Source organism: Engystomops pustulosus, chromosome 8 (assembly GCF_040894005.1).
Source record: "Engystomops pustulosus chromosome 8, aEngPut4.maternal, whole genome shotgun sequence".
Taxonomy (NCBI): Eukaryota; Metazoa; Chordata; class Amphibia; order Anura; family Leptodactylidae; genus Engystomops; species Engystomops pustulosus.
Genome location: NC_092418.1, coordinates 74,833,056 through 74,857,437, shown reverse-complemented (window position 1 = coordinate 74,857,437; position 24,382 = coordinate 74,833,056). Strand labels below are relative to the sequence as shown.

At 42.1% G+C, this 24,382-nt stretch overlaps 1 protein-coding gene across 3 annotated transcripts in view; it reads left to right on the top strand.

The window, feature by feature from the left end:
• Nucleotides 1-24,382, top strand: part of LOC140075413 (voltage-gated delayed rectifier potassium channel KCNH8-like) — a 326,146-nt gene that overhangs the window by 258,980 nt on the left and 42,784 nt on the right. For all 3 annotated transcript variants that reach the window (XM_072121262.1, XM_072121261.1, XM_072121263.1), the window contains exons 6-8: nt 7,392-7,549; nt 8,488-8,680; nt 22,617-22,880. In XM_072121262.1, coding sequence (XP_071977363.1) covers nt 7,392-7,549; nt 8,488-8,680; nt 22,617-22,880 — 615 coding nt within the window. The remainder of the gene's footprint in view (nt 1-7,391; nt 7,550-8,487; nt 8,681-22,616; nt 22,881-24,382) is intronic.

Here is a 24,382-nt window from a genome sequence, read left to right as displayed (position 1 = left end):
AGGCGTACAGCGCCAGTTCGTGCCACATGTCCAGCTTTGAAACCCAGTAGTTGTAGGGAGCTGTGTGATCATTTAGGACGATGGTATGGTCAGCTACGTACTCCCTCACCATCTTTCTGTAAAGATCAGCCCTACTCTGCCGAGACTGGGGACAGGTGACAGTGTCTTGCTGGGGTGACATAAAGCTGGCAAAAGCCTTGTAAAGCGTACCCTTGCCAGTGCTGGACAAGCTGCCTGCTCGCCTACTCTCCCTTGCTACTTGTCCCGCAGAACTACGCACTCTGCCGCTAGCGCTGCCAGAAGGGAAATACTGTTTCAGCTTGTGCACCAGGGCCTGCTGGTATTCATGCATTCTCACACTCCTTTCCTCTCCAGGGATGAGAGTGGAAAGATTTTGCTTGTACCGTGGGTCCAGGAGAGTGAACACCCAGTAATCGGTGCTGGAATAAATTCTTTGAACGCAAGGGTCACGGGATAGGCAGCCTTGCATGAAATCTGCCATATGCGCCAGAGTACCAACGCGTAAGAATTCACTCCCCTCACTGGCCTGACTGTCCATTTCCTCCTCCTCCAACTCCACCAACTCCTCTTCTTCTGCCCATACACGCTGAACAGTGAAGGACTCAACAATGGTCCCCTCTTGTGTCTCGCCAACATTCTCCTCCTCTTCCTCCTCATCCTCCTCCACCTCCACCTCCTCCGATATGCGCTGAGAAACAGACCTAAGTGTGCTTTGGCTATCAACAAGGGAATCTTCTTCCCCCGTCTCTTGTGACGAGCGCAAAGCTTCCGACTTCATGCTGATCAGAGATTTTTTCAACAGGCCAAGCAGCGGGATGGTGAGGCTGATGATGGCGGCATCACCACTGACCATCTGTGTTGACTCCTCAAAGTTACTCAGCACCTGACAGATATCAGACATCCACGTCCACTCCTCATTGTAGACTTGAGGAAGCTGACTGACCTGACTACCAGTTCTGGTGGAAGTTGACATCTGGCAGTCTACAATCGCTCGGCGCTGCTGGTAAACTCTGGATAACATGGTCAGTGTTGAATTCCACCTCGTGGGCACGTCGCACAACAGTCGGTGAGCGGGCAGTTGGAGGCGGCGCTGCGCTGCCCTGAGAATGGCAGCATCTGTGCTGGACTTCCTGAAATGCGCACAGATGCGGCGCACCTTCGTGAGCAAATCAGACAGATTGGGGTATGTCTTGAGGAACCGCTGAACTATCAGATTTAACACATGGGCCAGGCATGGCACATGTGTCAGTCTGCCGAGTTGCAGAGCCGCCACCAGGTTACGGCCGTTGTCACACACAACCATGCCTGGCTTCAGGTTCAGCGGTGCCAGCCACAGATCAGTCTGCGCCGTGATGCCCTGTAATAGTTCTTGGGCGGTGTGCCTTTTATCGCCTAGGCTCAGCAGTTTGAGCACCGCCTGCTGTCGCTTAGCGACGGCACTGCTGCTGTGCCTAGAGCTAGTGACTGATGGCGCCATGCCCACGGATGGTAGTTCGGAGGAGGAGGTGGAGGAGGGGTGGGAGGAGGAGGAGGCATAGTAGGCCTGAAATACCTGGACCGAGGTAGGCCCCGCAATCCTTGGCGTCGGCAGTATTTGACCAGCCGCAGGGTCAGACTCGGTCCCAGCCTCCACCAAGTTAACCCAATGTGCCGTCAGCGATATATAGTGGCCCTGCCCGGCAGCACTCGTCCACGTGTCCGTGGTCAGGTGGACCTTGTCAGAAACGGCGTTGGTCAGGGCACGGATGATGTTGTCTGACACGTGCTGGTGCAGGGCTGGGACGGCACATCGGGAAAAGTAGTGGCGGCTGGGGACCGAATACCGAGGGGCGGCCGCCGCCATGAGGCTGCGAAAGGCTTCGGTCTCTACTAGCCTATAGGGCAGCATCTCCAGGCTGAGCAATCTGGAGATGTGGACATTAAGGGCTTGGGCGTGCGGGTGGGTTGCACTATATTTGCGTTTCCGCTCCAGCGTCTGGGGTATGGAGAGCTGAACGCTGGTGGATGCTGTGGAGGATCGTGGAGGCGACGATGGGGTTTTTGTGGCAGGGTCCTGGGCAGGGGGCTGACTATCAGCTGACACAGGGGAAGGAGCAGTGGTGTGCACGGCCGGAGGTGAACGGGCTTGTTGCCACTGAGTGGGGTGTTTAGCATTCATATGCCTGCGCATACTGGTGGTAGTTAAGCTATTAGTGGTGGAACCCCTGCTGATCCTGGTTTGGCAAATGTTGCACACCACAGTCCGTCGGTCATCCGATGTTTTTCATAAAGAACCTCCAGACTTCTGAAAATCTAGCCCTCGCCGCAGGAGCCCTCGCCACGGGAGCTTCACTAGTTGACACATTTGGCGCTGATGCACCAGGTCTGGCCCTGCCTCTCCGTCTGGCCCCACCACTGCCTCTTCCAACCTGTTCTGGTCGAGGACTCTCCTCCGTCTCAGAAGCACTGTGTTCACCCGGCCTATCAACCCAGCTTGGGTCTGTCACCTCATCATCCTCCGATCCCTCAGTCTGCTCCCCCCTCGGACTTCCTGCCCTGACAACAACTTCCCCACTGTCTGACAACCGTGTCTCCTCATCGTCGGACACCTCTTTACACACTTCTTCCACTACGTCAAGAAGGTCATCATCACCCACAGACTGCGACTGGTGGAAAACCTGGGCATCGGAAAATTGCTCAGCAGCAACCGGACAAGTGGTTTGTGACTGTGGGAAGGGTCCAGAAAACAGTTCCTCAGAGTATGCCGGTTCAAATGCCAAATTTTCCTGGGAGGGGGCAGACTGGGGGGGAGGAGGCTGAGGTGCAGGAGCTGGAGGAGTGCCGATTTCGGTGACATGGGTGGACTGCGTGGAAGACTGACTGGTGGACAAATTGCTCGAAGCATTGTCGGCAATCCACGACATCACCTGTTCGCACTGTTCTGGCCTCAACAGTGCTCTACCACGAGTCCCAGTAACTTCAGACATGAACCTAGGGAGTGTAGCTCTGCGGCGTTCCCCTGCTCCCTCATCAGCAGGTGGTGTCTCACCCCGCCCAGGACCACGGCCTCTGATTCCTGCAGTAGTTGGACGCCCACGTCCCCGCCCTCGTCCTCTACCCCTAGCCCTCGGGTTAAACATTTTGAAAATGAAAGTTATAACTTTAATTTTTTTTTAACTTTTTTTTGTGTTTTTTAGGTTTTTTTTGTGTTTTTTAGTTTTTAAAACCAAACAATGCTATCCTATTGCTATGGCTATTTTCTAGCCAAGTATGAAAGCACACTGCTATGCCAGATGAGATGACGCTGAGTTATGAAAAAATAAACGTAAAATAAAAAGGAAATGGCAGACTGTGCCTAATTGAAATCCAACCCCTAATAAATTTTCCCACTTCGGTCTTTGCGATGGATATGTGCGTCACTAAGCGCTAAACACAGCGGTCGCAAGTCTCACTCCAAATTCCTGACAGTTGGCTAGTATTTGCACTGCAGCAAGGACAGCCACCAGCAGATCAACCAGAAATAATATATATATAACGCTATTGTAGGCGTAAGTAAGCCGTTTGGATTCTCCTTTGGCTATTTTCTAGCCAAGTATGAAAGCACACTGATGAGATGACGCTGAGTTATGAAAAAATAAACGTAAAATAAAAAGAAACTGCCAGACTGTGCCTAATTGAAATCCAACCCCTAATAAATTTTCCCACTTCGGTCTTTGCGATGGATATGTGCGTCACTAAGCGCAAAACACAGCGGTCGCAAGTCTCACTACAAATTGCTCACAATTTGCCAGTAGATGCACTGCAGCAAGGACAGCCACCAGCAGATCAACCAGAAATCAAATATATATAACGCTACTGTAGGCGTAAGTAAGCCGTTTGGATTCTCCTATGGCTATTTTCTAGCCAAGTATGAAAGCACACTGCTATGCCAGATGAGATGACGCTGAGTTATTAAAAAAATAAACGTAAAATAAAAAAGGAAACGGCAGACTGTGCCTAATTGAAATCCAACCCATAATAAATTTTCACACTTCGGTCTTTGCGATGGATATGTGCGTCACTAAGCGCAAAACACAGCGGTCGCAAGTCTCACTACAAATTGCTCACAATTTGCTAGTAGATGCACTGCAGCAAGGACAGCCACCAGCAGATCAACCAGAAATCAAATATATATAACGCTACTGTAGGCGTAAGTAAGCCGTTTGGATTCTCCTATGGCTATTTTCTAGCCAAGTATGAAAGCACACTGCTATGCCAGATGAGATGACGCTGAGTTATTAAAAAAATAAACGTAAAATAAAAAAGGAAATGGCAGACTGTGCCTAATTGAAATACAACCCCTAATAAATTTTCCCACTTCGGTCTTTGCGATGGATATGTGCGTCACTAAGCGCAAAACACAGCGGTCGCAACTCTCACTACAAATTGCTCACAATTTGCTAGTAGATGCACTGCAGCAAGGACAGCCACCAGCAGATCAACCAGAAATCAAATATATATAACGCTACTGTAGGCGTAAGTAAGCCGTTTGGATTCTCCTATGGTTATTTTCTAGCCAAGTATGAAAGCACACTGATGAGATGACGCTGAGTTATGAAAAAATAAACGTAAAATAAAAAGTAAATGGCAGACTGTGCCTAATTGAAATCAAACCCCTAATAAATTTTCCCACTTTGGTGTTTGAGGTGGATATGTGTGTCACTAAGAGCTAAACACAACGGTAGCAAGTCCCCCTGCAAATTCCTCACAATATGGTACTAGCTGCACTACTAGTGCCAGCAAGCCCAGCCACAAGCAGTGTTGAATCACTCCTGCCTAACACTATTCTAATAGAACACCCTAACGCTTTCCCTGACCAGCAGCAGCTCTCTCCCTAGCGGCATCCAGACACAGAATGATCCGAGCAGCGCGGGCAGCGGCTAGTCTATCCCAGGGTCACCTGATCTGGCCAGCCAACCACTGCTATCGACGTGTAAGGGTACCACGTCATGCTGGGTGGAGTGCAGAGTCTCCTGGCTTGTGATTGGCTCTGTTTCTGGCCGCCAAAAAGCAAAACGGCGGGAGCTGCCATTTTCTCGAGCGGGCGAAGTATTCGTCCGAGCAACGAGCAGTTTCGAGTACGCTAATGCTCGAACGAGCATCAAGCTCGGACGAGTATGTTCGCTCATCTCTAATGAGAATACTACCATAATACAGAGCATAACGATCCATGACCTAACCTTAATTTTCCTATAGAACGCAGGAGATAAACCTGTATAAGTAATTTAATGAGAGGCATACAGGTGTACAGTAGAACCCCTATGACTTTCTATAAATTCACATTGCACTATAAGTGACAGCTATCTGCCATTCCTTCATGCAGATTGATAGATTGTGCAGAATGTAAAGCATTCTTGTGCTCTTCCTGGATACCAATGCTTCTGGCAGTCTTTGAAAATTCATGTACAGGTTTTGCATATTCTTCCAACAACTGTCTTAATATATCACATCCAACAGATTGCTTGGATGTTTATCAATTCCTGGGCATCTCTCCTAATGAAAGATAGAAGATAGAAATGCTGGCTTGCTCATTTCACTTTATTTTGTAACAACAAACAGCATTCTCATTTCTGAAATGTCTGTTCCCTGGGCCTCCTGGAACCCCGTTGCGCTGTCCTTTTAGCTTGTCAGTTTAAGAGCTGGGTGTGGAGTGGGGAGACATTCATTCACAAAAGATGCTAGAGCTAAATATTTAAGTGTGCTGTGCAACCAACGTCCTGGGGAGGCGAATGTATTGAAGATTTTCCTGTTATTATTCACAGGCAAGCTAATGGTAGAGCCTGTGCTTCATTTTCAGACATCTTGTTAATTATTTACTAGGACGAATTACATTTTTAGAAATCAGTGGGAGGAAGAAACTGACTTTGAGTTAACAAAATGTGTCACATATAGAATGCCAATATCAGGAAACAGTTGTAGATGAGAACCAAGGGGGAGGTGGTATGGAAGCCAGGACATGTTGATGGATATGCTGAATGTACTCTTAGATCCAAGGTATCTGAATTCTACTTTTTTGAAAAACATTTCATGCTTGGACTCCTATTTACAGGGATAATACAACTACACCTGTTGCCTAAGGGATCTTCAATGTTCCTGTGCCCATAAGAGGACAACAGTTCTGAAAGGTAACCTGTCAGCAGAAATATCTAATAAACAACTACCAGTATGTTGTCAAGCAGATCCAGATCATGTGAACAGCTTCCAGATCATGTTTCTTTCATGGCCCATGATGTGCTGGCATCATCCAGAAAATCAACTTTTTAGTGAGTGTAAATTTGTTGTATAAATTCAAAGAGGTGGATAGTTTAACAGTGAATTAAAGCTTTCCCTGTCTCAGAATACCCCCTCCTCTGTAACTGATGGTTCTGCACCCAGATACATCACTAACCAGATCTCCTGAAGTCTGGTGCCTGATGTAAGTAACTTGACTTCACCATTAAAATCTCTGCCTCCTTGACTGTATGCTACCAATTTACATTTAACTTCAAAGTTGATTTTCTGGGTGATGGAACCATATTGGGCTATGAAAGAAACAGGATCTGTAAGATGTAAAGCTGCTAGACAACATACTGGTAATAGTTTGTTAGGCCAGTTACTGATGACAGGTTCCCTTTACAGGCGGTCCCCTACTTAAGGACACCCGACTTACAGACAACCCATAGTTACAGACGGACCCCTCTGCCCACTGTGACCTCTGGTGAAGCTCTCTGGATGCTTTACTATAGTCCCAGACTGCAATGATCAGCTGTAAGATGCCTGTAATGAAGCTTTATTGATAATTCTTGGTCCAATTACACCAAAAATTTTGAAACTCCAATTGTCACTGGGGCAAAAGAAAAAAAATTGTCTAGAACTTCCATTATAAAATATACAGTTTCGACTTACATACAAATTCAACTTAAGAACAAACCTCCAGACCCTATCTTGTATGTAACCCGGGGACTGCCTGTAATTATGGGAAAGAGTAAAACGTCATTGATTTCAGAAAAAACAGCAGGTTATTTACAGTCTTATGTGTAAAAATGTCCAGACTTCCAACCACTATTCTTAGAAGAAAGATTGGACATGTTGAATAGGTTGCTGTGAGAGGTGTCTTGCAGTGACTGATTCCACTTTCTCCATTAAGATCACAATAGCCAAGCCCTACATGAAGTATTCAGAAAAATAACTTTGAATGGTGGGTACAACTTTGCTTTGGATAATGCTACATAATTGTAAGTGAAAGCATCCAGAAAACAATGGGGTCAAGGTTTGATCATGGGAAACATGAAAAGTTGTGAAATTAAATCATTAGAACATTATACAATAACATTCTTACTTCTGACACTAACTCTTTCTTTGTTAATTAACAGATATTCTTTTAAATTTCCGAACAACATACGTCAGCAAGTCTGGTCAAGTTGTGTATGACCCTCGCTCTATTTGTGTGCACTATGCAACCACATGGTTCTTTGTGGACCTCATTGCTGCCCTTCCCTTCGACCTGCTCTATGCATTTAGTGTTAATGTGGTAAGTTGACATATTAATGCTTTATAATTATCTTATATAATTTAATATTATAGTATATACAGTACATACAATATAATCCTGAATACAATATAAACCTGAAATCCAGTGACAAACAATACAGTGTTGACCAAAGGTCCAATGTTATACAGTACAATGATAGACAATCCAATGACCGACAACAGTTGCGCTACCATATCCATAAAATACTTAACTAGAGCTGACAATGAGTGAATGTGGCACAAACAAATAGGCTGAACCATTGGTTTGGATGGTCTCTTGCCAACTATTAGCAGATGCTGGTCAATGTCGCTTCATTCTTTTTCTGGGAAACTTTAAAAAGGTATTTAATGAGCCCTAGTGGCCATTGTACTGCCATATGTACTTAAATATATATCCACGTAAACATAATTATTCAGCCCACCCAAGCCGTAGAGTTCGCATGACCTTTTATGTCTGGCCGGTGCATGGTATATAGCCTTAAAGTCCCACAGGCACATTTGTAAATCCACATAAAAACATACAGCTATGATAACCAGTAGAAACGACCAGTGTGTTTAGACTAGTGTGTCTTATAAATGGGAACATGAATAAGACACCCAGGTAATTTCTACTGTTTATCATGGGACCTTGAATAGTACTTTCTACTATTCATATTTCTTATACATTCTATGTGGATTAATAAAGAGGATCTCATTAATTGCCTATTCTTCCATTCTCATGAGCAATGGGTGGTCCGAGCAGTTAGACCCGACTTCGCCCACAGTGGTAGAATATTTAGCCCTTAAGTGCTACAAGTGGATACAACTTTCCGAACTCTGTGAAGCTGTTAAAATAAAATGACTGACATGTGCTAATTGTATTTATATGTTTTCCTTATGTGTTAACATATTCATAGATGAACAATTCTTTAACTAGGTTGCTCTTTTCTTGTCTTTCAGTATTTTGGAGTTCATCTCCTGAAGACAGTGCGTCTGCTCAGACTTCTTCGTTTGCTCCAAAAGTTGGATCGTTACTCCCAGTACAGTGCAGTTGTATTGACACTGCTTATGTCTATGTTTGCATTGCTTGCCCATTGGATGGCCTGTGTTTGGTACTTTATTGGGCAGAAAGAAATTGAAGCTAATGAGATTGGTGAGTGAAACTAGTAAGCATGTGCTAAGGAAGTGCTCTAGGAATATTATTGTATGTGCCTGGAATACAGTTGGCATGTAAAGATACATCATTTTACCGCCATACTTTTTGAGATAATGTATATTTAAAGTAAGAAGTCTGTCTACAAAAGGAAATATGACAAGATCCTATGATTCAGAAGTGATTATTCATGATAATGGCCCTACTAGTTCTTAGACAAAAAGTCAAAACAGCACCGTACATTTTCATCTCATCATAGAATAATAAAATAGGAAAACTTTTCTTTCTTTGTTCTCTTTAAGTCAAATGGCATTGCACAAAGTTGCCCAAATCTTTCTTTATGGGGAACAAAAACTACTGTGCATGCATCTGGAAATATGAGATTTACTATTGATCATGTTTTCATACATTTACAAAAATTAAAACCTCCTGTACAAAATTTTTTTTTCTGATTTTGCCATCTTGTGCTAATAACTTTTTCATATTTTGATGTAGGAGGTGTGGGTGTTCTGACTTTTGTGTTTTCAATGCTACCATTTTTAGGGCTGTACGACCTTGTGATCAATTTTTATAGAATTTTTAATATTTTTCAAGATGGCAAAAAAGTGCCATTTATATATTCGGACACTATTTTCCGCTACATGGTTAAACACAGTTAAAAACCATTATTATATTTTGATAGATCGGGCATTTTCAGACGCAGCAATACCTGATTTGTGATGTGTTAGTGATTTTTACTGTTTATTTGTATTTATATCGGTTCTACTGAAAGGGGGGTTATTTGAAATTTTTTTTTTTTTTTTTTACTTTTCTTATTTTTACTTTTACTATTGTTCAGACCCCCTAGGATACTTTAACCCTAGATTGTCTGATTGATCCTATCATATACTGCCATACTACGGTATGGCAGTATATGGGGATTTTCATACTCATTCATTACAATGTGCAATTAGCACATAGTAATGAATGAGTTATATCCAGACAGCCTCAGGTCCGTGGAAGACCCGGGGCTGTCATGGCAACAGATCGCCTCTCCCCGATGAGGTCACGGGGAGTGACGATATTCAACAAGCAGTCAGCAGCTTTGCCGGCAGCGATGTGCGATATGCAGCAAAGACTTACCTGCTATGGATAGGGCTCAGCCCGTGAGCCCTCTCCATGCACCCGCAGCCGACCAGTGACGTGCTACTACATCACGGGTCGTGAAAGGGTTAAGTTAATCTGCTTAAACATCTAAAAGAGCAAGAAGCAACAGTATTTAGTGAAAAATAGGAAGTAAAAGTAACTTTTCTCAAAGCCATATTGCATTGGGGCATTCACAGAGAGACCAGCAAATCACTGTAGTTCTAAGAGCCACCAATTATTTCCCTTTGATGATAACTCACAGAGTATCTTATATTGTAGTTATTATATATTTATGCCGTTTCTTTATCACATAAACTCATCTATGGCACTGATGCATGACGTCTGGATAAAATATCTTTCAGGTTCCCTCTGCCCAGTGTGAAGTCAATAACTGTGTGAGTTTTATGGCCCAATTCTGCAGTGACTTGAAAGTAGAACAAAGTCACAAATTAGAAAGGGCCAAAAAAAAAGACTGGAGATATATTTTAATGGCTAAGATAATCCGGCTCCCTAATAGCAGAACAGCTATCACTGCTGCTCACACAGCTGCACAGTGTTTGCAATTACGCCAAAATCAGCTTCAAACAGCTGAAAAAAGATGTGCCTGTTATCTTTGAAGGTTCTCGGGGAGGGCACATGGGTAGCCAGCGGAAGGAAGATATTAGAATTCCCATTTTGTTGCTGGCTGGATGGTGCCTGGTCATGATGGCAGCAACGGTGAAACTGGCACTGGTGCAGTTTCGTGTATTATTGGATTTAAAGGCCAGTTGCATGTTCCTAATCTTAATGATGTTTATATGTAAATTTCTATTATAACTTGTAGAGATAAAAAAGCAATCAGTAAATTGTAGTAACCGACCTAGAGCTTTAGGCAGTCACAATAAAGTGTTACATTTGAAATCTCAATATCTCAACCTTTAATATAGTATTACGATGAAAACATATCAGTAAATAAATTCGGCAAAAATTAAAATGAACTCACAACACCATCACAATGTCCAGAGGAAAGATAATGATATACCTAACTGTGAGGTGCTTGTTGTCACCAAGGAGGAGTGTGGTGCTAGGAGGTTAGCTCTGTACTGGTATCCTGTTCTTATTTTCACACTCGGGGACAGAAAGGTGCTCCCTTTTATCCTCCAGCACCCACAATAACTTCTGCCCTTACAAGGGCAGTCCCAACATTGGTCCTTACATATTCAACTGAAAGCTCCCCTTCAACGATTCCATGGAAATCCGGACATGTTTTTAGTGATTGTTTGTCACCATCCTCAGGGGATCAAAGAGAATTGAGTGTTACAACTGGCTCAGGTTTTCATGGCTGAAGCTAAAGGTACTTCTAGATTCTGTATGATTTGACCGTAGCCATCCCACACGTCAGGTCCTTTAGTGACTTCACAGATCAATCCGACCAGAAATACTTCAGATGAGAATAAGTCACTATTCACACATGGAACTGCTATATTTTTCTCCTAGTCTTCTAGATTCTCCTAGTGGCTGATTCCGCTATGCATAGAAAATATAGACCAATAGTGTAGACAGTTCCAGAGAATTAAATATTTTAATGTTGAATCTACTCACATAAAACCAAATAAAAATGCGCATATAATTCCACGAGGATGCCAAGTCACCGTCCGACCCTGTCTACACTATGTTTGGTCTACATTTTCTCTGCATTGCAGAATCAGCCACTAGGAGAATCTAGAAGACTAGGAGAAAAATATAGCAGTTCCGTGTGTGAATAGTGACTTATTCTAATCTGAAGTATTTCATCTGACGTGTGGGATGAACTTTTATATGAACCTGGATTAAGTCTGGAATAGAGATGAAAGACTGAGAATTTGTAGAACTCCAGTCAAATCATACAAAATATTTCTTTAACTCTTTGGATGTTTTTGGGATCCATCCGGGACCATCACCCTAGCCTAGCCTAGCCTGTTTATATATTACACTATGCCCTTCACGAGATATACTTGTGGTTCTGTGTCTGATTGTATACTATAAAGCATCCAGTTCAATAAAACCTATTGAAATTTTGTAGGATCTGGTGGTTAGAAGTTTTACACTTTAATGTATTTATTATATGTATATATGTACATATATATCAGAGCTCCCCATCTATTGCTCATCTCCAAGGATCTTTATGCATAACAGAAGAGCTCTCTGCTGCCAAGTCTATGGTAGCTGCCCAATGCTTGTTATAGTCATAATGTGCATGATTGCCTGACATGTTGTAGTGTATATTATGTTAATTCTTCCAACTTATTCTGTTTTTTTTACAATTGTAATTTTATAAAACAATTGACTTAATTTCCTAATGATTCCTAACTATAAAATGCCAAGATTTCTGAAATTAGTATCATGGCTTTAACACCTGCTAGAATATTATATCATTCATTGCACGCTCCCTTGGGTTATAATACACTTGATTTGCAATGATACACACTTTTTACAACCTTCCTGGGCTTCCCTCCAACAACATGTAGAGAAGTGTTGCACTTAATTAGATAGTGATATTCAGCCTACAGGCCCCATGAGGTTCACCTTTGCAGAGAGAAGTCTATCTTTCTGCACATTCTTCCAATGATGGAAATAGGGAAGAGCCCCAGACTCTTAACCCTATAATATTTTGAACACATAATGAGATAAATCATTGAAATTTTATGTGTATATAGTAACTTTTCAGCAGGGAATTGTGTTGAGTCAGATTTTAAAAGGATTTTAAAAGGATTTTAGAGGTAAATGTCACCATTTGTGAAAAAAGAGCAGTGTGCACATTGAAAAGGAATGTGTCATCAGAAAAGGGCTATTTATGAGAACACATCCAAAGTATTGGGTTTGTTGTTCACTCTGCTGTAAAGCACAGCTCTAAATGTTGTTTTCAGCTAAGCCAAGGTGGCCGGCCACATTATCATGTACAGAAGAAAGAATAAAAAAGAAAAGCAAGTGAACAGTGAACTCACATGGCAGCATTAAAAATTCTGAAACTGAAACAGTTTCCTGTTCCCTAAAATATTTCCTAGTTTATCATCCCAAACAGCACCCTTATGGTTATTTTATATAAGCCCCTCTCACACCCTATGGATTCCTTATGTAGAGCCTTATGTGCCCCCCCCCCAGCAGCTCTGGGCCCCCAGGACTTGCCCAGGTATGCCCAGTGCTTATGCCGGCCCTGTATGTTAATTATGTGCAATAGTTGTGTGGAATTTATTATACACTGGCGCATCATAAATTCCAGTCCTTGGCCACCCATGCCTACCTGGTGTCATTGCCAGTGACCCTTCAGCCTTCAACGGTCACAGGCTATAGCGAGTGTGCAAACTCGGGACAGGAATGCCCCATGCTGGCTGGACCCACACAGAGCCCACCTGGTAAGGAGATTTTGTAAGTTGAAAATAATTATAATGCCTGGCAGTTCACAAGGAATTGCAGTTATTTCAGGGCTTGTATGACAGAAAGCTGGCATACTAGTCCTGATACATAATATGCGTGTGTAATGGGCACATGCTTCATGGAATATGTTTAGTAAGTATATATTATATGTACATGTAGTGGATACATGTGTCTATATATTTTATGTTTTTGCAGTGGGTATATGTTGTATGCAAAGGGGCTGTTGACCAACATTTGTCAAATTTAGGGCATGCTAGGGGGTGAACCTAACAAAGTGAGGGTTAGTGGGATGGAGGTCCAAAGTAGGAATTGTGTTTATGGATAAAATATGGTAACCAATATCACCATGTTGGAAAGAATGATACCACAGGCTTTACTATAAAGACAGCATATGAGTGGAAATCATAAGTAATGCATTTTGTTACATTAGAATGTGTTACATAACATGCAAAAAGTTAGACGGACATGCGTCTACTCCTAAAATGTCCCAAACTTACTCTAATGCTAAATGATTTGGATCCGAATCAGGAATTGATCCAACAGAGAACAAAAAAACAAAAAATAGATTTATATCTTCCATGTTCAGGATCTATTTCTGATACAAATTATTGATCAGCATACCGCCATGTGAAAATGGCCTGTGTTTAAAGGGAAGCTGTGAAGAGGGACCTCATTTTTACTATAGACAGGTTAATAAAGAAATTACAGCTGCATTGCAAATCTGCCACTCTGCCTTCTCTAAGCATTTTTATTACAATATAATTGTGTGTTATAACCTACCTTGCACCCGGACAGAATCCTCTGTGTAGTCCAAGGGGTTGGGTTCTGGTTTGGATGCATTTTAAGAAACAACATGTGACATGTCTGTGATGCTGACTGCTCAGCTCTTGGCCCCCACCTTTGTGCTCCTGTACAACTCCTCCCTTCTGCTCCTTCACAGAGGTCACAGCCTGTTGAGCTGACATTAGTGGGGAAGAGAGGAGCTGTACAGGAGCTGTACAGGAGCACAAAGGTGGGGGCCAATAGCTGAGCAGTCTGCAGCACAGACAAATCAATTTATTTTAATGCATTCAAACCAAAGCCCAACCCCTGGGACTACACAGAGGATTCTGTCGGGGTTCAAGTTATAACACACAATTATATTGTAATGTAACACTTAGAGGAAGCAGAAAGGATGATATTACCTGTCTGTAGTGAAAATGAGGTCCCTGGTGACAGGTTTCCTTTAAGATGTTCCCATAAAACCATCACATTATTAAAGTGCTACAATACTTACAGCGAAGTTGTGTGTACTCTTCTACTTTCTATATTGAATGTTGTTTCTCATTACTTGACGCATCAATCATAGCATGACTATGTCCATTTGAGTATAAAAATGGACAGAAGTTGTCTGACACCATGCCTGATGAAGAGATCTGAGTAGTCTTGAAAGCTTGCAATTGTCACATTTATAGTTAGCCAATAAAGGGGAGATTTATCATTAGGTCGGCTCTTTGTGATGCATTTGGAATTTGCCCTTTGATAAATCTCTCTGTGATTTTTTTTTTTTAAATAATCGCAAGTAGAGTAAAATAATCACAACAACACATACGTCAGAAAAGGAGTGGAGTGACCTTGCGACTTTTTTCTGATTATTTCTAAAAATCGCAAATCATGAATCTGGCTTTGCACAATGTTTCATCAGTGGTTCTATATTTAAGCCATTATTTCTGAGTTGCTGGGGAAAGACGCTTGCAAATTTTCTACTCCAAAAAATTGCAAGAAAATACTTTTTGATTTTTTTTTTTGCCATTTTGTTATACCGCAAAGTCAGTGATAAATCTCCCTCTCAATGTCTTATCCACTTATCCACTCACACTCCCAGCTTCAGTGTACATGTTCCAGAGAGTGGGATTGTCATGCTTAGTAACATCACAAGACTTTTGGCACATGTGCAATGAAGAGTTGCCAAACTACCAACTACAAAAGTGCGTGTCCCACAGCTGAAATAACACAACATCCATGACTTGCAAGGAGAGTTAACAAGGACCATGGGACAGAGATCCAAGCTAGTGTACATAGAGCTTGACTTCCTCTATGGGTAAGAACGGGCAGTAGGTAGAAACAGCTTGCATATCTCCTTGCCGACTAAAATCCTGGCTTTGGCTTGAAAAACTGAAGCAATTTGCACCAAAACCCCCAATAGGGAACTATTTGTGACTTTTTGTAGCATATGTGCACTTTTGCTAATTTTTTTTACGCTTAATACAATCCCCTTTACAGTTGACCATTGTCTAGCTTTCAGCAGTAATTTCACATGATTCCAGATGTTAAGATTTCTTTGTAAAAAGTAGCAAAAAAGTCACAAATCCATACCTGCTCTTGTCAGGAGTGGGAAAGCTGTTTGCCACTTCTTAGGGAGTTTTTCTTAAAGTTGCAACATCACTGGACATCTTGTATTAAAGAGGCAAAACTCCAAAGACACACCTGTGTAACGTGCGGCACCATTCCGTTCTGTAGAAAGATAGAACATGTCCTATCTTTCTACAGAATACAGCGCCGTGCGCTGTGTATTCCTATGGAGAGGGCCGGGAGTGAGCAGCGCTCTCCCCCACCATCTCTCCCCCCCCACGCCGATGTACTACAGTACAGCGGGCATACCTTGTATGCATGTAGCCTTAGAGAGGGAAAACCTGTTCACATCAAGCTTTGAAATTACATTGAGTGTATTAGGATAAAACACATTGGGGCAGATTTACTTACCCGGTCCATTCGCGATCCAGCGGCGCATTCTCTGCGCTGGATTCGGGTACGGCTGGGATTCATTAAGGTAGTTCCTCCGCCGTCCACCAGGTGGCGCTGCTGCGCTGAAAAGCATCGGAACGCACTGGAGTTCACCGAGCCGGCTGAGTGAAGGTAAGTGCAAGCTCTGCGACAGATTTTTTTTTAAATGCGGTGGTTTTTCCGAATCCGTCGGGTTTTCGTTCGGCCACGCCCCCCAATTTCCGTCGCATGTATGCTAGCGCCGATGCACCACAATCCGATCGCGGGCGCCAAAATCCTGGGGCAATTCAGGGGAAATCGGAGCAAATCGGAAATATTCGGGTAACACGTCGGGAAACCGCGAATCGGGCCCTTAGTAAATGACCCCCATTTTGTTTTGGGTCATGTTACATTTGTAAAGAACAAAAATTATGTTTCCTGTTGATAAGTAATACCTAAATTATCTGTAAAAAGCATAATTTAGCAGTTTTTCCTCAATCATTTTAAGATAAAAATTGCCTTTCAGAATTATGCACAACAATATTGCAAACTAGAGGAAGATGTATGTATGTGATGGAAATTTGAAGTATTTGGATTTGCCTAAAATTATAAGTGGGGCACGGTAGAGATCACTAATGGGCCCGGTAATGTACAGTGTTTGCATTAATGGTGTTTTTAGATAACCTCGAAAGTAAACTACCCCATTAGCAGAAAAAGCTGTTGGGAGAGGGCATTTTTGTTCACAAGGATTTGTCTAATCCTGTAAATATTATTGCATAAAAAGGGAAAGTACAAGGGCTGAAATATACTGCTACCTAGATATTACACTGGATATGGACGAGGACACTACTATACAATAAAGTAGCAGCTCTCAGAAGAACAATTAAAAAGGGTTTCTAATTTTATGTTTCATACTGTGATGTTTTCTTGCATTAAAGTGGCATCTAGACACGCAGGAAAAATGGATCTGAACAAAAATGTGTCTTGAGAAATCATGCAATTTTCATTTGTATTAATTAATAATGAATATTTTTGAAAAATACCACTGCAGAATTTGATGCTTATAAAAATATTCTGTGATTTAAAATGCTGTTTATGAAACCATGTGTATTGGTAGCTGCTGTTTTTCTAGATAGCTCATGGCCACAATTTACGATAATGTGCATGAGGCATGCCTTGTTATGGGCCAAAAACAGCTTAACCGTTGTTCGTGACCTGTGTGTCATCAGTGGGCGAGCTCTGTGTGACGGTACAACGACAGAAAAAGATTGCCTGAGCTCCAAACACATCAGGAAAATGATCTGAATTATAGTCTAAATACAATTAATGGAATGAGTGTGGAGTTCCTCTGATGGTGCCAGAGGTGGCACTCGGAGCACTCTGTATGGGCACCCAGGCCATCACAGTTTCCAGACAGGGCTCAAAACCTCCTCCTGCAGTCCCTGGGTATCCAGGATGTACTTTGATCAGGGCTATTTTAAAGCTACACATCCTTAGCTGCCTGGGACTACAGGAGGAGCTAGGAGGTGCAGACAAGGCTGCGTTATTATTGGAGCTCCTGGTCAGGGGCCTCTAGAATGAAGCTACAATGATAATCTGAATTTCTCCGCTTTCTTGTAACTGTATTTGTGTCCTCAGGACACCGCAACAATTAGAATCTGTGACAAAACAGGTAGCAACAATGTTACTGGTTAAACTGCCATGTTGGCACTTCACATTTTAATAAGGGGGTTTGGTTGTAGTTTGGGCACTCGGTCTCTAAAACGTTCGCCATTACTGCTCTAGATCCTCTGGCTCTATAACGTGCTGCCTGCATATTGGACACTAAGGGCACATTTTCTAAGGGCTTTGCGCCAGTTTTCTGGTGGACTTTGCAGGTTCTTTCTTGCGCAAACTGTTTGCTCAGGTATTTAAAAAGTGTTTGCACCACAAATGTGTCGCAAACAACCCTTTTGTAGCGCAGCTGCACAACGCATCATGCGACATAAAATTGGGGGCATCCCGATGGTCAGGCAGACCATGCGCCAGATGCAAGTACGACAGAAGTGTGTTGCATGCCACATGATAAACATAGACTAGAAAAAAAGTGGTGCACGCTGTCGGGCCAGTTCAGGGAGCGCCAGATTCATGAAGAACGGCACCAGAAATCATGGATCTTGGGCCCCCTTCATTCTACACAGGCAAACTGCACTTAGTGTAATTTGAACAATTCTTAGTAAATGTGCCCCAATGTACCATCTGCTAAGCCACTCCTTCTGTATAACAAGCTGCCTGTAGATCCTTTCAGATCCTCCTATCCTATAATCCTGACTACATCGGACACTATGTAAAATATGCTTAGCTCCTTATATAACATGCCACCTGCTGGAAGGCCATTGGGGCACATTTACTAACAATGCAGTCTGTACTATGTGCAGTTTACCTGTGTAGTCTACAGGTTGCGCCAGATTCAGGATTTCCGTGCCCGTTCTGCATGAATCTGGCGCCCTCTGCACTGCTCCGACAGAGTGCATCACTTGCTTTTGGTGCACCTTTAACATGGGGTGTGCGACACAATTCTTTTGGACTTTGCATGATAAATGTGGTGCACGGTCCGACTGAGCACCGGAACGCCCCCTTAAATGCAGAAATTTGTGTCACATGAAGAATAGTGCAGCGTGCACCAGTAATGTGTCTTAAATACACGTGAAAGCAGTTTGCATGGAAAAGAATGTGCAAAGTCCAAAAGAAAACTGACGCACGACCCTTAGTAAATGTTCTCCATTATGAACAATCTGCTCAGTTCCTCCTTCCTTATAAAATGCTGTCTGCAAATAGGACACTACAGACAATCTTCTCAGCTCCTCCTCCTCTATAACATTCTATCTGCGGATAGGACACTACGTACATTTGCTCAGCCCCTCCTACTTTATACCATGCTGTCTGCAGATAGGATACAATGTACAATCTGCTCAGCTCCTCCTGCTCTATAAAATGCTGCCTCCAGCAGGACACTGTGGTGCCACTATCTACACTTTGAGCTTATATGAGCTTATATAAAACACTTTAAAATAATTAGTTAAAATACAGGTAAAGAAAGATGTGTCATGGATCTGGAATGGATCCTTTCTCATTTCATGCCTTTATCTTTATGTGTATAATATATCATCTATCTAGCAATTCATGTATCTTTCCAATTGTAAGGCCTTATTCACACAACATTGAAAAAACGATCATGTGCGGTGTATTTTTTTTTAAAAGGACAGCACTCCAGTTTGGTGCATGCTGCGGTAACTAGACTGCTGTGATTGGGCCTGATGCTTAGTTGGCTGGAAAACCTGTGTCGCTTTGGTTGGGACTGTTCCTCTTAACTGTGTCCTGCATCCCTGCTCAGTGGGACAAAGTAGAGAAACTATTGAGCAAAGTAGAGATGGAGATGGTCAAGTGTATGACATGCCAAAGAAGAGAGTGACTCACTTTAGTGAGAGGACATGAGCCAGAGGTTCTCATGCTGACTTACCTCTGAGGAAGTCACATTGGTGACAAAACGCGTGGAGTCTGCCTCCCCCCACCCTGCCTCCTACCACTCGCTTGATGCAGTTTTAAAATCTACCACGGTTTGACATTCCCTCCCTTTATTCCTGTTGATCAGGGTCATTTCTTGTATTGGTATAGTAGACATTATTTATTATTAATTCTTGGAGTTTGTGCAATATTTTGTCTTATATGGCTGATGGCACTACATTACCCATTTGTGGGTTTACTGACTGTGTTCATCTAGGCAGGTTGTAGGGGAGCTTTTCAGGGACTTTGCCTTGTACTCTCAGGTGCCCAGATTCTCAGGCTCATTTAAATATTTTATAAAGGTCATTTTTGTAGCAAATATTCCTTTTTATGCACTAAATTAGTGCATAAAGAAAACCAGCATTTAATGCTGAACATTTACCATCAGCCAAACTGATGGTAGATGTCTTTTAAGACATAAACAAATGCAAGTACATGAAACACAGAACTACAGAGTTCTTGAACAAATGGGAGGAGGGTTCTTCCCATGAGGGCTCACAATCTATATGGATGTGTAGATGGAGACAAGGAGTGAGGGATTGGGGTTATTGCTTGTAGTAGGTAATCCTGTACAGATGGGTTTCCACGTTATGTTTGAAGGTATAGAAGATAAGGGACAGTCTGACACGTTTTGGTAGAGAATTCCAGAGTATGGGGGAATCACGGGAGAAGACCTGGAGATGATTGCGAATAGAGGCAAGAGTGAAGCTGAAGGTCTTGTGATGATCGTTGATTACATATCAGATGGTATCATGTATTAATAAAACAGTAGTGAGGAAAATACGTGGGCACAGCCGACACCTAGTACAAAACAAGGCAGCACGATGAGGTGGACAGGGGGTAAACAGGCCTATGACTCCACCGAGGTGGTGCTCGATCCAAAGGGATACAACAGTCCGAATAGATGCAAAGTAAAAGATGGGATGGCACTCACCGATGGTGGAAAAGTCTTCTTTATTAATTCAAGATAAAATACAGGGAGGCACGCAGTGCCGCTATGCCGACGGGCCGTTTCGCGCCGTTCGGCGCTTTCTCCAGGCAGGCCTGGATAGTTATGATTGTTGTTGGTCATTGGTAGTTATGATTTCTACCATTGCATGTGTAAGATGTATCTCATATCTATGTATCCACTTATAATTTGTTCTGTTGGGCCCCTTACACACTAGGGAGTACCATGCATCCATTTGGCAGCACGTGCTGGCTGGAACTTCCGGTCTGAACGCTGATAACGGAGCTGAACTCCGTGTGTAAGGGGCTTTAGTCTTTCCTCACTAATGTTACTAGTTCCAATTAGCAGCAGGCATTGATGCTATTTAGTACTAATTGCCTGGAAAGGGTAGTATACAGGGAAGAGCAGGAAATCATTATTATAAAGGCTGATACTGACCTTTCCTTATGATGGATAGATAGCATTGACATTCAGTGCAATATCCCCGAACATATCCAAAAGTGCATCAAATCCTATGTATAGATGTTCAATAAAGGAAAAGTGTTTTCTCCTTTAAAGGAAATCAAAAAAATCTATAAATCAGAATGTTACCTCTATGTGAGAGACCGAGACATAAATTGACTTCCCTGTTGTTTTCCTTATAATTCTAGTAATTAAATCGAGGATACAGATTCCTGCCGTGTTATTACAAATTCTAAATGAACGTCTGTGTGTTGTGTTAAGTCGAGCACATCTGCAATGAATATGTATTAATCTAATAATGACACGCTCATAAATCTGTTGTCTTTACTGCAATGATGATGGGGGAACACATCAAGTAAATTCCTCTGGTGGCAGCAGTTAATAAGAAGGGAATAATAGAAGTAAAAAGCAATTTGTTAATATTTTATCTACTTCTTATTTTTGTTGTGTTTATGCTGTGTATAGACCCTGCAGTTAGTAATGTAGGTCCCATGTGCTGTTCTTTATAGAATATTGTCAAACATCTTCTATGAATCAGTCTTACACCAAGTGAATAGATAATGATACCTGCTTTATCGACAATTATATGTCTGGCGGGGATGAATATTGTATTCAGTCTGTTCTGTGCAATTACACCAGAAAACTACAAAATATGTTCCAGCACATCAGATATTGATGTCATGACTTTTACCATGTCACATAAACACTGCAATATGTAGAATAGTCACATCAGGCAACTACATCCCTGGCCGGAAACAGAAATCAAAGCACAGTGGTGTATGAAGGCTTTCATGATCCTCACGATGCCCCTTAATCCTGCTAGACATTATTTCTGCGTTATGGTATACTGTCATTTTCTGAGGATTTCATATTGCGCTGTATTTCGGGTTGCTGTATTTTTACACTGTCTGCGTAATTATAGTGTATTGTGGAAAGAAAGACCTGCTACCATGTACAACGTAGAATTATGGTGAAAATGTACTATATCAGCAAGTATGTTGAAGAGATGATAGTACACCCTGATGGGGTATGTCCTAATTAATTAAATATTTGGCTGACAGTGTTTTTGGGGCACTCTTTGATGTTTTGTGTGAAGATTGTTATAGAATAAAGATACAACCGTTTTCCATGGAGTGATGCCTCTTACCTGTGAACTTATCATTGAGACACTTGCCAAAGGATCTACGGCTTTGCACCAAAAAGCAACCTGTGCTGGTCTGAATTCCTTCCATTGCTTGGTCCAGGGAAGCGGGGGCCATGGGAGCACTTGGAGGAACACGGGTGCGACCGCAATCCGAGACAGGGAATCGCGGGAGCACCCGTGACACACATATCTTGCCAAATCAGTCCCTGTCCCCGCAGGCCTCACAATCCAATCAACCTACCAGTATGTTTTGGAGGGTTTCTTTTTTAATTACTAAAGTAATTTGGTAATTATAGAAAATCCTAAAAATACTGTTGTAAACAACAGAAAAGTTGTTGCATAGGGAGACGTGGGAAATTATAAGGTGGGGGCGTATTAATGTAATGATGGCGGTAAATATTGAGTGAATGAATGAAGAAATAAGGAGGCATTTTGGTATACAAATCTTTCAGAGTGGATGCAGTACATATGGTTATGGTAAATCTTTATGTTATGATAAATGTTATCATTAAAATAAGCATAAAAATTCTTTAAAAAAATACATTTCTGAACATATCCTGCTTTTAATCTTTCCCCAGGATGGTTACGTGAGTTTTCCAAACGTCTTGGACTGCCATATCAATTAGTAGAAAGATTTGATTCACCCTCCAATGGTAGTGCCCACTCCAATGGTAGTCATGGGCTAAACCATTCTGAATTAACCGGTGGACCTCCTCTCCGCAGTTCTTACATCACGTCTTTATATTTTGCTCTCAGCAGCCTTACTAGTGTAGGATTTGGGAATGTGTCTGCCAATACAGATGCTGAAAAGATCTTCTCTATTTGCACCATGCTAATTGGAGGTAAGATGAGATTTAGAATATATAAACCTGTTTTGACATTTTAAATGCGGATTTAAATTGACAGTGGGTGGAGCGTTGGGGCCTCTGGAAGATGTCTAGAAACTACCCATCATCATAACATGTATTGACTCCTATTAACAATTCATTGCAGGATGGCAGAGCTTTTATAATATACACATATGTATTCTAGCTGCTTCCACTAGTGAGATTAATAAATTATTGACTTTACAATGTGGATGTAGAACCATATTTATTCCTTTATGCCATGTACACAAATGTCTGCTGCTTAAATTGCTCTACCTCCATGATAATGTGTTTATGTACTTTGACCTCAGGGTCAATGTGTAGGGACTTAATGCTGGATGGGTATGAACACTCTTGAAGGAGAAAAGGGGAATCTTATAAAGAGCTTCTTCTCTCTCCTGGGGCTTAAATGTGATACAATTACACTTAGTAAAATAATTTAAAAATGCATAATTCATAGTGAAAACACCTTCTTTCACTTTCTGTAGCAGTTCTTATGCCCTTCATTTCCCTAGTATAGTCACCAGATTCCTTGGTGACTAATACACAGTGAAGGAGATATACTAAGCTTAGTATAATAGACCACTATTACATGGACTAGTCCATATGAGAGCTTAGTGTCACAGACTACTCTATTCACGATGGGGGAGAATTCATTAAGACTGGCAATTAGAACGCCAGTCTTAAAATTCCCTGTCTGGTACCAGTATGAATATGGGCACAAACTCTGCCAGTTAGAACTGTAGACCAGATTGGAAATGGCAGGGATTTTTGCGCTACACTCTGCCAGAACTAGATTATTGTAGATGTGGTGGGGTGAGCGTTTATGCCGAACTCCCAGCTTGTTCTTCACCCTGACATACCCAAATTGGCGTGCAGGTCGTAGAGGCCAGAAAACTGGCGGAGAGAGGGAGATTCATGTGGTTTCTTCATCAGAAAATGGAAAGAAAAGTCATAATTAATCTTCCCCAATGTTTTAGTACCTTGAGAACTGGGGAAGAAGGGGGCTTCTCAAAAACACATTGGTCCAGATTTATCAATAGTGATACAAGCTGTATTTACGCACAGTGGGCCAGATTTATCATCTTTTTTTGCGACTTTTTTGTGTGTTTTTTGAGACTTTTTTGGCTTACGTATGCATTTGCGTCTTTTTTTGAGACTTTTTTGAGACTTTCCAAAAGTTAGCGGCGCATGGATTTTAGCCACTTACGCCTCATTTAATTTAGTAATCCAGATGTTTTCCCTAATTTATGACATGCGACTTTTTTAAAATGTCTCAAAAAAGCTCCTCACCAGAGCAGGTGCAGATGACCAAAAAAAAAACAATCAGACACATTTGATAAATAAATTTTCTTCTTTTTTTTTGGTTTATAGGTAAAAATCTGCCTGTGTGTTTGGCTCTGCACATGTTGTGGATTGTCATGCACAAAATCTGCATCCAATATGTGCATTTTTTATATGCGATTTTAATGCAGCTT